This window comes from Euprymna scolopes, chromosome 33 (assembly GCF_053919585.1).
Source record: "Euprymna scolopes isolate OS-2025 chromosome 33, ASM5391958v1, whole genome shotgun sequence".
Lineage (NCBI taxonomy): Eukaryota > Metazoa > Mollusca > Cephalopoda > Sepiida > Sepiolidae > Euprymna > Euprymna scolopes.
This window is the reverse complement of record NC_136514.1, coordinates 57,508,040-57,522,387: the sequence shown is the minus strand read 5'-3', so window position 1 is coordinate 57,522,387 and position 14,348 is coordinate 57,508,040. Positions and strand designations below refer to the sequence as shown.

General features: G+C 34.8%; 1 protein-coding gene across 3 annotated transcripts in view; it reads left to right on the top strand.

The window, feature by feature from the left end:
- Window positions 1-11,938, top strand: part of LOC145258233 (uncharacterized) — a 129,120-nt gene extending 117,182 nt beyond the window's left edge. For all 3 annotated transcript variants that reach the window (XM_080116193.1, XM_080116192.1, XM_080116195.1), the window contains exons 19-24: window positions 1,728-1,805; window positions 4,228-4,385; window positions 5,038-6,021; window positions 7,454-7,534; window positions 10,352-10,399; window positions 11,384-11,938. In XM_080116193.1, coding sequence (XP_079972319.1) covers window positions 1,728-1,805; window positions 4,228-4,385; window positions 5,038-6,021; window positions 7,454-7,534; window positions 10,352-10,399; window positions 11,384-11,600 — 1,566 coding nt within the window. In that variant the 3' untranslated portion in view covers window positions 11,601-11,938. The remainder of the gene's footprint in view (window positions 1-1,727; window positions 1,806-4,227; window positions 4,386-5,037; window positions 6,022-7,453; window positions 7,535-10,351; window positions 10,400-11,383) is intronic.
- Window positions 11,939-14,348: the final 2,410 nt, after the last annotated feature.

The window sequence follows — 14,348 nt, the reverse complement described above, 5'->3', positions numbered from 1 at the left end:
AATAATGGGACTAATTTTCAGAGATTTTAATATATTTTAAAATGTTTTAATTTACATTGTTTTGAATTAAGGGTCGAGATATATATATATGATCTGTCCCGCAGGGTTGAATATATTGCCGACTTGTTTTAAATCAAAGTGAATTAAAATTGCTCAGAGGAAATGCTTGATTTAACGTGCAATGTTTTGTAACTTAGTTCTTTTATTTTTTTCTCATTATATTTGGTTACACTTAAAAAAAGAACAAAGCGCTTTCCTGTTCATCAACACTGACTATTGTTCTTTGCATGACAAACTAGTATGTAGAGTGTTTAATATTAATTTCACCATTCTGGATTAACATTGAATTTCAAAGATTTATTAATAAGATGATTCAGTTGTCTGATTAAAAATAATGGATAAAAATGCAAAGAAAGAAAAGAATTTGGTATGAACGCAGTTAAGGACAAGTATTTTAATGTATCTGTGTATTTATGCATGTAAATGTTGCATTAGACTGAGGAAGACTGAATGGTCAATGTAAAATTTTGTTTGTTTTAATAAAAAATTTTTTAAAGACATTTTATATATTTACATTATCGAAAAAAATTTCAATTTTATATTCAAATATAGATATTAATAACAAAGTTCATTTAAATAGCTCAATAGTGCAATATTAGAACTATAAATACTTTAATAATATACCACTTCACTTGGTACAAACACATTTTTATGCTCATCTCAAAAAAAAAATGTTTCAGTTTTATTAACTATACAAGCACACAGTTGTTTTGGCTGTTACTGATATTTTTATATATAGTTCCCTACATATACAGTTTTTATTATTCTCATACCAGTAGAGCACTCATCAGTGCTAAATATGCATAACAAGTCACAGCGGCTTATAAATACTCCCTCGGAGCGATAGTCCAATGAATTCACAATTTTTAAAGTTTTTTTATATAGAGCCTGTCATCATATGCTACGCGTCACATACATAATCCAGAATCATCAGTGTAAATTGTTTATAGTACAACTATTTTTATAAATGCACTGACCTTTGATATTTACATTCGGTTATTTAAAAAACATTTTTTTACAGGGGTAACGTTATTCATTTTTATATTTTCCTTGTTTCTTAGCCATATATATATATATATATAAGTAGGTTGTAGTTTGCTTGAAGCATTGTTGAAGAAAATTATAAGGTAAAATTAAAAGCCAAGAACAATGCGAGACTTTTTTTTTTTGAAAATGGACTAATAAGTCTGAAATATATTGAGATTTATATCACCATTGAATACAACAGAAAAAAAAATTACTGTTGTTTAGAGTTAAAATTTGTGTGAAAAAGAAAAAACGAACAACAAAAAAAAGAACTTTATTTCTTTTGTTTGCATTTAATTTTATTCTATATAAAAAAAAAATCTCGCATTGTTCTTGGCTTTTAATTTTACCTTAGATATATATATATATATATATATATATATATATCTAAGTTAAGCATTAAGAGCCTATGCAGATCGACCAACGTTTTGACGTAACATTTCTTGTTGGGATTCTAAAATAATTATTTAGAAAATAAAATTATGCACAAGATCGAACAAAAGTGACAAGTTAACCTCATTTAACATGTCATCTATTCTTCCTCTGATAAGATGGTCTCTTGCTTCCTGTTTCTCTCACCCTCTGCTCAGTTACAGATCCACATTTTTACTGTAACTTTATATGTACATTTCTTATTACAGGAAAAATTTAAATGGCAACCCCCACCTGATCCAGAAGATATGGATCATGATGATGAAGTAAATCTCCATAACATTCAGGTGAGTTTAAGATGTTTTTCTATTCTCATTAACTATAGAAACATTCATGAAATACTTAATTATAGAACTGATGCCATAAATCCAAACTAACCAAACGGTATAATATCTCATTCATAAAATCTTATGCCTTCTATTGTATACATTATCTATAAGAATGGTAACCGCATCTGTCACAAAGATGAAGAATGGCAAGGTGACTGAATTTTCTTGTATTGTCACTGATTTGATTTAAAAGTACATTCAACGGAATATTACAATTAATGACATGTAGTGTAATATGCAGTGAATGTTTTCATTCTGAGATGGTTGCAGGAAAAAGATCTTTGCAAGAATAAGAAATTATTCTTTGCTTTTGACGACCTGATAAAGGTATATGCTGATTTTCCCCAAGCTGTGTTTTGATGGGCAATGGTAAGATTCGATGTTGAATGGATTGTGCATCTTGTCCAATCTATTCTGTACTCAGTCCTCTGCTTTTAATTGTTGTCCTGGAAACATTATCCAGGGAATACTGCACAGCGTGCCCTTTAGAACTGTTGTATTCCGATGATCTGATAATTATTGCTGAATCAAACGAAGAAATGTATTCAAAGGTCAATCTGTGGAAGACCAACCTGGAACTGAAGCAACAATTTGGAGATAAAAATTATGATCAATCGCCCTAACCTGCATACTCTGAAAGATTCTAAGTTTACAGAACTGGTGTTCGTAGTAACTTTGCATTCTATACAGGATGTTGTCATTGGGTTTTTCAAAAGCGAGGCTGTGTCCATATTATGCCCTCCAAAATCCCTTTAAAATACTCCAAAATAACTGAAATTTTGGGGATATTTATTAATGTCTGATGTCTATTATTAAAATTAAAAAAAAAAATCTGAATTTCATAAGGAGTTTCTACCTAATTTTCATTCTCTTTGCATAAAACTCCAACTGTAACACTATCGTTCTACCAGCATGTATCTTAGCATGTTTGTGGCGATGTCTTTGGAAAGGCTTCTTTGAGGTGGAGGTCATGATAGCTATTCTCCCTAGTTTGAAAAGCAGCAATATTATTGCTTATATCTTTAAGTCCTTGCTGTCTAATATCTTTAAACACAATAACCATGTGCTATCTAAATGGGTGATTCTACTATTGTGTTTAGCAGGTTTTTGTCCTCATTAATTAGCTGGTCGGGAGAGGGGGACTTTTATGGTGAAACTTGCCTGCATGTAATAAAGAGAGCCACCGTTTTTTATTTTTAAATATAGCATTTATTTTCATTGTATTTCCGAGAAATTTATTAAATTCTAAAGTCACCAGAGTTGGCATCAGGCACATCTGTCGCATATGAAGAAGAAATTCTCACTGTTACCTACCTCTCTCTTATAGTGACAAAAAGAGAGGAGTGGGAGGGTAAAAATTTTAAGCAAAGAGAGAGAGAGAGAGAGAGAGGGATAAAATAAGAATGCATATCAATAAGAAAGAGTCTCTGGCAGTATTCAGAGTTCAACATGTCCCAGGTGATAGCAGAGAGTTGACCTTTATCCTTTTGAACGTACCCAACGGCAATCAGTTTTATCAACAACCGATCAACTCTGGTTCAAATTTGATTGACTGCACACATTTTAATGTAGCTGTAGTGACGTTTCAATACAATAACAGCATTTTCTCGATTTACTTGTCTCCCCATGAGGACAAAGAATGTCAGATACAAGGTTTCAATGTGCAGAAACCTCAGCTCCCATAAAAGGGGTGCTCCTCATTTTACTACAAAACTAAATATAATCTGCATTACAATCCTTTATGCCTAGAAGCTGTGTTTTAGAATTCATAATGATTAGTTTAGAAATGAATCGTGTACATACAAATCTATAAAAATATAAACATGGCTAACTTGTATATTGTCATCTGTGCATGAGAACGTGTTTTGCTTTCTAGATGCTTCTTTACATAACTGATAGCAGTTTTCTACCAACTTACATAATGGGGAGTGGAGATGCTTCTTCTTTGACTCAATTGACCTCAGATGACCTTATAATCATTGAAAGGTCATTGACTGACAGTTTATAACTTTCTGCTTTGGGCACTTTGCTCGTAGTGTAAATAGTTAGGTAAAGAGTATTCACCTCTATCCTATTATTCTGCCGAAGGAAAATGGATTTAGAATACAAGTTGAATCATTCTGATATCATCGTCTAACTTTCTCTTCATGGTAAGGGCAAGTAAATAGTTTTAAAAGCTCCACCTTTAACTCTTAAAGCAATGAATTTGCTCAGATCTGAAATGACTTCATGACCCTGTTTTAATTTGTATTAGTTTGTATTCATGTTTAACATATTTTTTTAGTCATATCATATATGTTTAAGGTGTTTTTTTCCACTTATACTGAAACAAGTATTTTACTAATTTTTGTTTTTTAAAATTTCTCTTTTTCTCTCTCAGTTACCTCCTGAACTTATACAATCTGCTGTCCGATCCCTCCCTGCTAACGAAACGAGTTCGGAAGCAAATCAGACGAGCCAGATCTCTGCCCCAATGTTGACATCACCTGCACTGCCTGCTGTCGAACAAGTTATGGAAACTACTGCACAGTTTCCAAAGTTCGTATTAATTTTTAAAACTTTTTTCCCCCTCCTCATTTTTCTGTCCTTTTCCTTTTTTCTTTCCTTTTTTATTTCCTTTTTTTTCTTTCCTTTTTTCCTTTTCTTTTCTTTCCTTTTTCCTTTTCTTTTTTCCTTTTCTTTTTTCCTTTTTTTTCTTTTTTCTTTTCTTTTTCTTTTTTGTTTCCATTTTCTGTTTTGTTTCCATTTTATTTCGTTTCCTTTTTTCTTTCCCTTTTTCTTTTCCTTTCTCCCTTTTTTACTTTGCTTTTTCCTTTTCTTTTTCTTTCCAAGATTAATTTGTATTGGTAATTTTTTAAACAGATTGTAATATTAAATTAGTGTTTGGTGTTATTCATTTGTTATTTTATTGTCTTATTTACTTATTTATATGTATGTGCAATTGTTTTCTTAATATTACCAGTAATTAAAGTGATGTAATGGAAAGAACATGTTACCAAAACCCGTTTTAAAATATGTTCATTAATTTTCATGGGAAATAATAATGCAAACGAAAACTGTTAATTTAAAAAAAGATAATAAATTTATATGAAAAAATGTTATACATTTAGAGGTAGATTAATAACTGTCAGATGACGAATAGTTTTTTCTTATATGAAAATATTTGATAATTTTTTATTTTCGTTTTTAGACTGAATTCATCAGCTTTGCTGGCCAGTATTCCCACCCCTGCAGAACCTGCTTGTGGCCTAAAGAATGTTCCTTTACCTCCTTCAATAGAGTCTGCCCCGGTTGTGTCGAGTTCAGCAGTGGCAGTTTCTGATGTCCCTTTGCCTCCTCCTCCTCCTGCTATTGTTGATAATGATGATGATGATAACAACTCTCAAAGTGTTTTAATTCAGCCTGTGAAGTCATCACTGCCAAACTCGTCACCTTCGGATGACCCTTCCCCAGCTAAACCTGATGACCTTGCTGAGAAGGAAATAGAGCCGAAAGAGTCCTCAACATCTGATAGTGCACCATTACCATTTTCTAGCCCCGATCAAGCCATAAGCTTGAAACCTGATTTTATTCAAACTATGAAAGAGGTTGACCCCTTACCACCTACGGGTTCAGATGCACTTTCAGATGTTGGTTTGATTAGGCAGGAATCTGCTTCTAGTGGCTCTGATCATGGCGCTGAGGCTGACGTGCTAGAGAAGGTTAGTGTAGACTTGGCTCCCCAGGAAATTAACAGTGTGAACAGTCCTCAGCGAAGCAAGACACCGAAAGAAGAGGACGATAAGGAACAGGAACAGCAGCAGAAACAATCGAGCCTGCCAATAGCGCCATCAAAACGGTCAAGTACCCGAAGCTCAAGTCGCTCGCCAAAGAAGTCGACTCGCAAACGTCGCTCAAGTCGTCACAAGAGCAGCAGTAAGTCAAGAAGCCGTTCTCCACGCTCTCCTCGGAGACATTTCCGTTCTCCCGGCAGGGTGTCTCCCGCACGTTGGCGGCGAAACCATTCACCCCCACCTTCTTATTCATCATCACGTTATAACAGATCAAGTCGTGTGATTCGTTCCTCGAGGCAGTATTCACCCCCACCAGCCCGATCAGGCCGGCCATATGGGAAAGGGAGTAGTTATTCGTCACCACGATGGAGGAGACGACGTTCCTCACGATCAAGAAGCAGGTAGGTTACAAATCGTCTACATTTGAAAATTTTTCAAAATAACTTCCGGGTTTTAATGTGGGTCTTTTGTGAATGTGCTAATAGTGCATCTTTGCGTATGTGCATATCTTGCATCTTTTTGTCATCAATGATCGTTGCAGCCAGCCAAACAGGTCATGTTGGCTCAGTGATATGCTAAGGTCTGGTGATGCCAGAGGCCAACTCCTTTATTATATGCTCAAAATAGTCAATTATAAGTCCTAGTACTTAGAAATATTTTGAATATCCTCTCTCCCTCTCTGCATTTCACTGTTGAATTGTATAAGTCAAATACTTGTTCGGTTGTGCAAATGTTGAAGCTTTTCTAATTCTTTATAGTTGATTTTTTTCTCCCCCCCCCCCTTTCTAACAAAAGGTGGGTAGACCTGTAAATTCACCCTTGTCTGTCCACCCTTTTCTCAATAATTACGCCTTGGAATTTAAAAAAAATTTTGCACAAATATTAAACATGATGAGTAAAAATGTAACAGAACGGATTTTTCAGGAAAACCCCAGGTGTGCCCTTCGGGTTAAAATGGCTAAAATTGACACTTCTGTGCTTATTAAAAAAAAAATTGATGCCTTGGATTTTTATAAAACTTTCTGAAAAGTTGTAACTAACTGATTTCTATATAATTTTGTCTGTCTATGCTTCACCATAACTCTTGGATGTGCCCCAAGGGCTCTTTTAGGGTTAATAAAAACGCTCCATTTTTGGAATTATTTTACCATATTTGTCCAAAATATTTTGTGTATGTCTATTTAGCAGTTTTGCCTGGTGCTGAACTTAAATTTAAATGTTAAAGCCTAAAACTGCACCATTTGTTCATTTTCATCAGGATTTGACGTCCCCTGGGGACTTTTGGGGCTAAATAGTGGGGGTGGCGGGCTGAACTTAGTCATTTTTTTATACCTCGTTCACTGTGCACTCAACGGGGACCGTACATGCTTCACTTGTTTTCTTTGATATCAACAATTTGTTTGGATTAATCTCTATATATACACGTCCTTTTCGATTGAAAAAAGAATTCTGTGAAGAATTTTTAGTCATGACTTGTCGATTTGATGTATTTTATGTATATTATTTCAACAAGTGTCTCTTGATCTCGGTTTTTAATTATTTGGCCTTTTTATCTATAGATTCGAAAAATGGTACAATTCTGCATCAGAACAATGGAAATCTGTACCAGTTATTTTCCCGTGTAGATGAATATATTTGGATTCAATTAACAATCAATTTTGTCATTTACTTTCGATTAGGCTCAAGTCTGGCAACAATTTTCAAGCGAATTAAAATTTATTGTAATGTGGGAAAGTCAAGTAAAAATCATTGATTAGATTTTTTTTTTTTTTTAGAATTAAAAATAAAAAAAGTTTTTATGCTTTTTATGATATAAATCTATTTATTTATTAGGGGACCTCCATATCGCCACAGATCTCCACCCTCATCTTCAGCCTCCAAATACAAACGTAGCCCCTCCAGAGACACCTCCAAGTGAGTTAACAATCTTTTTGTTTTCAAAAAGTTTCATGCTGTTCCTCCGGACAAAGTTTTTCATTTATGATGCATATATTTACTCAAAATGCCATTTTGATTTTGTAAAGTTCCAGCCAATTCTTTATCGAAAGGAGTCACATGTTTCAAAGTTCCACGTTTCTCATCAGCAGTTCAGCCAAGTGGTCTGTGTATAATTAGGTACTTTCCATGATGGTGTTTCGGAGCCAATTTTGAGAGAGCCAATAAAAAATGTGTTTCCCCTCTTTATTCTAACATATTAAATGTGTATTTGTTTATAACGAAAACTGAATATTGTTTTGAAGAAACATTGGATTGAGAGATGATAACTAGTTTTTGTGTAAAGCATGTGTGAACATACAGGTATGTTCATACACTACTGTGATCATTCTACACGTTCAGGCTAAAGTTGTCATCACTGCAACATAAGATCCTCACACCAAGAGCAAAACCAGCTGATGAGGAAGTAATAATATTAATAGTATTTTTTTTTTTTTTTTTTAAATTACAGTGGTGTTAAATGATATGCAAAATAAGCTTTTTTTTTTTATCATGGCTAACTCTACACAACAGACCCTCTGTTCTCGAAGACTGCCAAAAATCAATTGCCTGACAGCTTTCTGGAAAATCAATGATCCTCTCTCCAACATTTAACTTCCACTTCCTCTCTTTCTCCTCCTGTTCCTGGGGGCAGGGTATGATCACCTCTTCCATTTTCCTAGAATTTCTTCATCCTTGACTAACTCTGGTGGTCACTATTTTGACCACAAAAAGGTGGACCTGAAGATATTTAAACAATCTCTATTCATAGTTTTTATCTAGAGTTTATTTAAGAAAATTACTTTTCTCTACAAATCTTGATCCTAGCTTGACATTCCCAATCAAATGAGACATGTTTTCAAACAGTGAGAATATCTCTTAGCTGGTCTGATTTGGACAAGAGATATTTTCAGCTTTCTCTCCTCTTCCTTTGGTCAATCGTCTATTGCCTCTCAACATTTGTCATTCACATGAGCAGCAAAACATGTTGCACAGCACATGTTTACAAAGTGTATGATAAACCGTAGAGATTCAACATTTCTATCCACTGCGCCACGGGCCCCGCCTCCTGTGAGAATTGTCTAAAGATAGCGGTTTCAATCCTATCCAGAGCTGGCCTGAGGCTTACTTGGCTAAAAATGTGGTGAGACGACAACTATGGAAGGCAGTAATTGCAGTGGATGCAGTTAGGAGATTCGGAGTTCCTATGCCGTCGCGGTTGGCCAAAACGTTGTGAAACAACTAAGAAAAGATGAGGATAAGTCTGCAATAAATAATAAAAATAACTCATCTCAATAATGAATTCTAATTAAATAATATATATGCTATTACGTTTATTCAGAAGTTTTGCCACTAGCGTTATTAAAAAAATAAAAAGTGAACAGAGTAAAGTTGGGGAATTTCTGTTATTACTAACCATCAGAGCATCACCACTATTAACCAAGTGAAATATCTATCAAACATGTGCATGCAGTATGTGATGTATAAAAGTAAAATATGACTGGTGAGGATTGAAGATATGTGTTGCATGAAGAGAAACAATATGGGAATGATATGATTGATGTCTGTCAATTTTTCAAGACAGACTTAGATAAAGATTCAACTTGTATACAGTATATGAAATGTATGTTAAACATGAAACTTTGGTATGCCCATGTTGAAAAAGAAATGATTGTACATAATGCTAGTGTATATTCTATTCTATAAAAAATCCAACAAAACCTACATTGGTGAAATGCAAAGAACCCGAGGTAATAAAATAGTCAAGTGGGTTTGACAGTGTTATTGCAGTTTGAATCTTATATTTTCATCAAACCCACACTTGACCTTGTGTCTCATCTTTTGTAAAAGAGGTAAATAAAATAAAAGAATATTCAAGCACAAATCATTAAACTGAACACCAAAACTACAGTAATAAGTCTTCAATCAATCCACCATTATTTTCTAATGGGAACATCAAACAATGAGTAGGTTTTACCACATCAACATCCATTTTAGCTGAACTCTGACAATAAAACGGGTTTCTCGTAACAATGCCCGATTCTACGCATGCGTCAGATGACGTCATGACCTGATTTACTTTAAATAGTTGAAAAACCAAGTAAATTTCATCTCCGTTGCTTTAGCGCAGTTGGTTAACGCGTTTGTTCATTATCTAAACATTTTGGGTTCGAATCGTGGTGTGAGATGTTTTTTTTTTTTTCGATTTTTTAAATTTAAATATTGAACCCTGTATCATTTAAGCCATTTTTCACGTAACGTTCGTTTTCTTGTTTTTTTTTTTGTTTTGTTTTTTACTTCGCTTATTCTTAGCGACACCCGGGTATCCACCGATTTTTTAAATTTTAATATCGAAACAGGCTCATTTAAACCATTTTTCACGTGTTCGTTTTTCTGTTTTCAATGTTCGTTTGCCTTGCGTTAGATTTTTTTGTGTTTTTTTAATGGTTTGATTACCCCCCCCCCAATTAAAACGTTGCTTTCTTTTCTTACTTCGCTTATAACAATGCTTACATCGTCGTCGTAACGCACGACGACTTTCAAACATCTTTCACTAACTCATTCTGGCTGGCCGATTTTATTTTCAAACTTCGCCTCAGTGCTTCGGTACCCCCCCCCTTCCCCCGGGGGGTTTCTTTTTTATTTAGCACCACACACACCTACAAACACCTGGGCAACGCCGGGTACCCCTGCTAGTGTGTTATAAAAACTTGCTTTGTCTTAATTTTTAAACTTGAAAATTAAATTTATTTGCAGGAATCGTCGCAGGCGAGATTCTCCCAGTCGCAGTAATTCTCGAAGACGGTAAGTAAAGTTTAAAAAGGAACTTTCTCAATACTCCACAGCAGACCTGAGCTTCAAAAGGAAGGTTATTAAACGAATCCTATACAGTGCAAGGCTGCAGTGGAGTGTTGATATAGCCCTTCCCCCTTTTAATTATTTATTATCTTTATAAAGTTTTGTCTAGAAGGATAAAAAAGATTTTTGTTTGTGCAATATTTGCTGTTTTGGATTGGCTCTTTTCCAATTTTGGGAAGCTGAGGTTTGACACTCACGTACACATAAGTGATGGGATGATTCCAATATTTTTCTCCGTTCCAATACAATTTCCAATCCTTTTAATATCTCTAAATATTTATCTATAGAGTTGTTTTTTTTTTAAATTTTGGATTACAGTAAAAACTCATGTAATATGTGCATATATTTTCACAAATGTAAAACCACACTTGAGAGAGTTGGTCTGCAGATTTTAATTTCACTGGTAATTTTATACTAATACTAATTTATTTTATTAGTACCAGAAAGGGAAAATTCAGTTTTAAATAAACAGTGTGTGTGTGTGTATATATATATATATATATATATATATATATATATATATATATATATATATATATATATGTATATAGTAATAAATAATAAATAGTGCTACTTATATCTAGAAACATACGAGAATTTTCTGCATGGACCCATGGTGTAATGGATAAAGTACTTGGCGAAATTCAGTTGTAAATGCCTAGATATGGAGCTCTAGCTCAACTTATGATGGAAAATTTAAGTGGAAATTTCCCATTCGAACATTTTTTACCTATCTGCATCTGAAGCTTATTCTGACCATAAAAGTGTGATCTTCTAAATAAATGCTCGTAGGTTAAACAAATCATATGTAAATATGAGGATTTAAAAAAAAAATTTTCAGCAGAATATCTGTATTAATGCCAGATTTATGGCCTATATAAGTTTTGATCAGCCATATTTTATTGCCATCAACTCTCTCTCATCTTTCAGTTCCAGCCGTTCCTCTAGTCGTGGTCGATCATCTCGTAGCAGTTCTCGTTCCCGACGACACAACACCAGAGACAAACGGAGCAGCAGCAGTGGTCACCGACGCAGACGGCGAAGAAGTGGGGGCGGTGGAGGAGGCCGCGGTGGCAGTGGGGGTGGCAGCCGCAGACGCAAGAGCAGCAGTTCCAGTCGCAGCCGTAGCTGGTCATCCAGTGACTAACCAACTGACCGACTGATTCTTCTACCCTGCCGACGAGTCCCTACCCCGAATCCATCCCACTTACCCACCTATGCCCCCATCCCTCAATTCCAGACTGAAGGGCTGATGCACTGAACTCAACTTCCCTCCCCTCTCCCCTCTGACCTATGGCCCTGTATCCCAGATGTAGAGCATTGAGGCCCGGGGGACACTGCCGAACAGTAGAATGATCACTTTTCTTAATTTAATGGCTTCTCTTTAACGTGTTTAATGTTTTCATTAGACGTGATTGGAGCAAAGCTTTTTCATTATTAAATAATTATAATGACAATAAAATCTTATGTTTATTATAAAAAAAATTGAGAGATTTTGTGTTTTTTGCTCTTACCATTTTTTTGTTTGTCTTCATTCTATAGAAATGAAAGGAAATGTGTGTGCATGTGATTGAAAAATGTCTCTAAACTGAGGTCCTTTAGCCAGACTTGAGTGCTTGTGTGAGACAAAAGTAGGAAGTGGAGTAAGCAAGGTACACTTGTTGAGATATATATATACTAGCAGGGTGACTTGATGTTGCCTGGAATTTAATGATGATCGAATGTTTCACACACTCATATTTTTTATTGTCATCAAAATCGTGGAAATTGACCATTTTTCAATCAAATCAATTGATTGCCTGCTTTAGTTAGGTGCACCAGGAGAAAACCCACATGCCTCTCATAGTGACTCAGTACGATGTAGACTACAATGTATTGTGAACTGTAGAGAACCTACAATTGATTTTATAAAATTATTTTTTCTATCTAAAGTTTAAAATGCAAAAGCTAAGTATCATACTTGAATTATATTTTAAAGAGGAACATTCATTTCAAATGCACCCGTCGTATCAAAGAGCCTACTGTAGATTTTATGTCGGGCCTTTTGGCTACTGTGTGTAATAAAACTTCTCAAATGCACTTGTGATGTTAGGCTGTGTAAGGTGTTAACTATGGTCAAAATCGCCTGTGTCTTCTTTCATTGGATTATTTCGATTATCGATACTTATCAAAGACATTCCAATACAAAACCTATCTAAGAACACTGCTAGGCACATGAAGTATCTTCCTGTGGGATTTATAATATGTGTGTGTAATCAGTCAGTGACAAATCTAAGGCATGCATGCGAGTGAAAAAAAAATGAATGGTGCATCACATCAAATGGGACAACAATACTTCATGCCTGGGTGAATAATGGTTTTGTAGCGATATAGAATACTAGTTGGTAGAGGCAGACCACTTTTTTTCTTTTTTTTGCAGCAAACTTGGCAACATCTATGTATTTGTTCCAATTCATGTTGTCTATGAATGTTAGTTGGAACATTGGCCTCCAATGTGTGGAGTTGTGCAGCAAGATGTTTGTTCACATTTCATTTAAATTTCTGCATGTTTCTATAGAGAAGAGAGGTAATTACAAAGACGGGTGGTCTAAGGGGGGGGGTGCTGAAAGTGCCGTATGTTCGTCGGAGCACATTTTGTTGAAGTATTTGTAAAACAATGACAAGGATGCAACATTGTGGTGATGGGACAGAGGCTGAAGTTTGGTAGAAAGTGTGTGACCTAATAAATTAGAGAATCTTTCTTTGGACGCTGTCTAAGAGGGAGGAATTAGTGATTAGTGCTGTAGCCTAAATGTACAACAATATTTCGTGCAAGGGCGAATGATAATTTTGTAGAGATATAGAATACTAGTTTTCTAGCACAGTAGAGGGAGCCCACCTTTGCAGCAGACTTGACAGTATCTTCTATGCATTTATTCCAATTCATATTGTCTATGAATGTTAGTTGGAAGAGTTTAAACATTTGACTCTTGGAGGAGGGAGTTATCAGTCGTGACAATCAGTGTTTGAAAAACGTTTTTTGGAGTGTTTCTCATATGGGATTCCAACAGTTCAGCAATATAACAAGTTAGATTAACTAGATAATAGATGAGAGACCATCGCACTTTTTGAACAGGGAAAATGGTAATGTTAAGGCAGAACTATAAAACAATGTACCCACCATGTTTGAGAAGGAGATATGTAACACCGTCAAGATAAACGTAACTGCACAACATTGCAAGTGTAAATTTTTGTTTCTGGAACACATTGCAACAGTACTGCTTCCCTGCAGATTACAACTTCATCTTCAAAGCTAATGTTAAGATTCCTATCTAGAAGTATTTGAACTTGATCTTGATACTCATTCCATGTTGACCTGTATCCTTGAGTGGCATTTGGCCTTCATAAGTGATTATTTCAGTAAAAAGAAAAAAAAATAATGAATGCCTTGAAATAGCTTATGAACTTCGTATGTAGAGGATGCAGACAATAGTTGTTTGATGATTACTGTTCAGAAAAAAAAGTTCCCAACTTAAGTTTTCAAAGATTTTGGTTATGTTATTTATTTCCTTTCCATGGGCAAGATGATATGACACAAGGGTCGGAAAGTAGGATTTTAAAAGCCAGAGCCCTAGATGAAGGGTCTCCAAATTACGACCTGTGGGCCAAATCCAGCCCGTGGAGTTCTTATTGAAAGCGTAAAAATATTCAGAAAAAAAATGTAGAAAATGGAAATGTGTGAAAATAGTATAGTGGTTTTTCTTTTTGTTCAGAAAATGATTTAATGATTAAAACAGGTTTTTGGAGAATCAGTTTCATTTAAAAGCAAAACATAAAACACGTTCAGGTCATTTTTTTTTTTTTAATTATTATTTCCACCTGTATAGCTCTAAAAAATCAGCAATATGGTCATCTG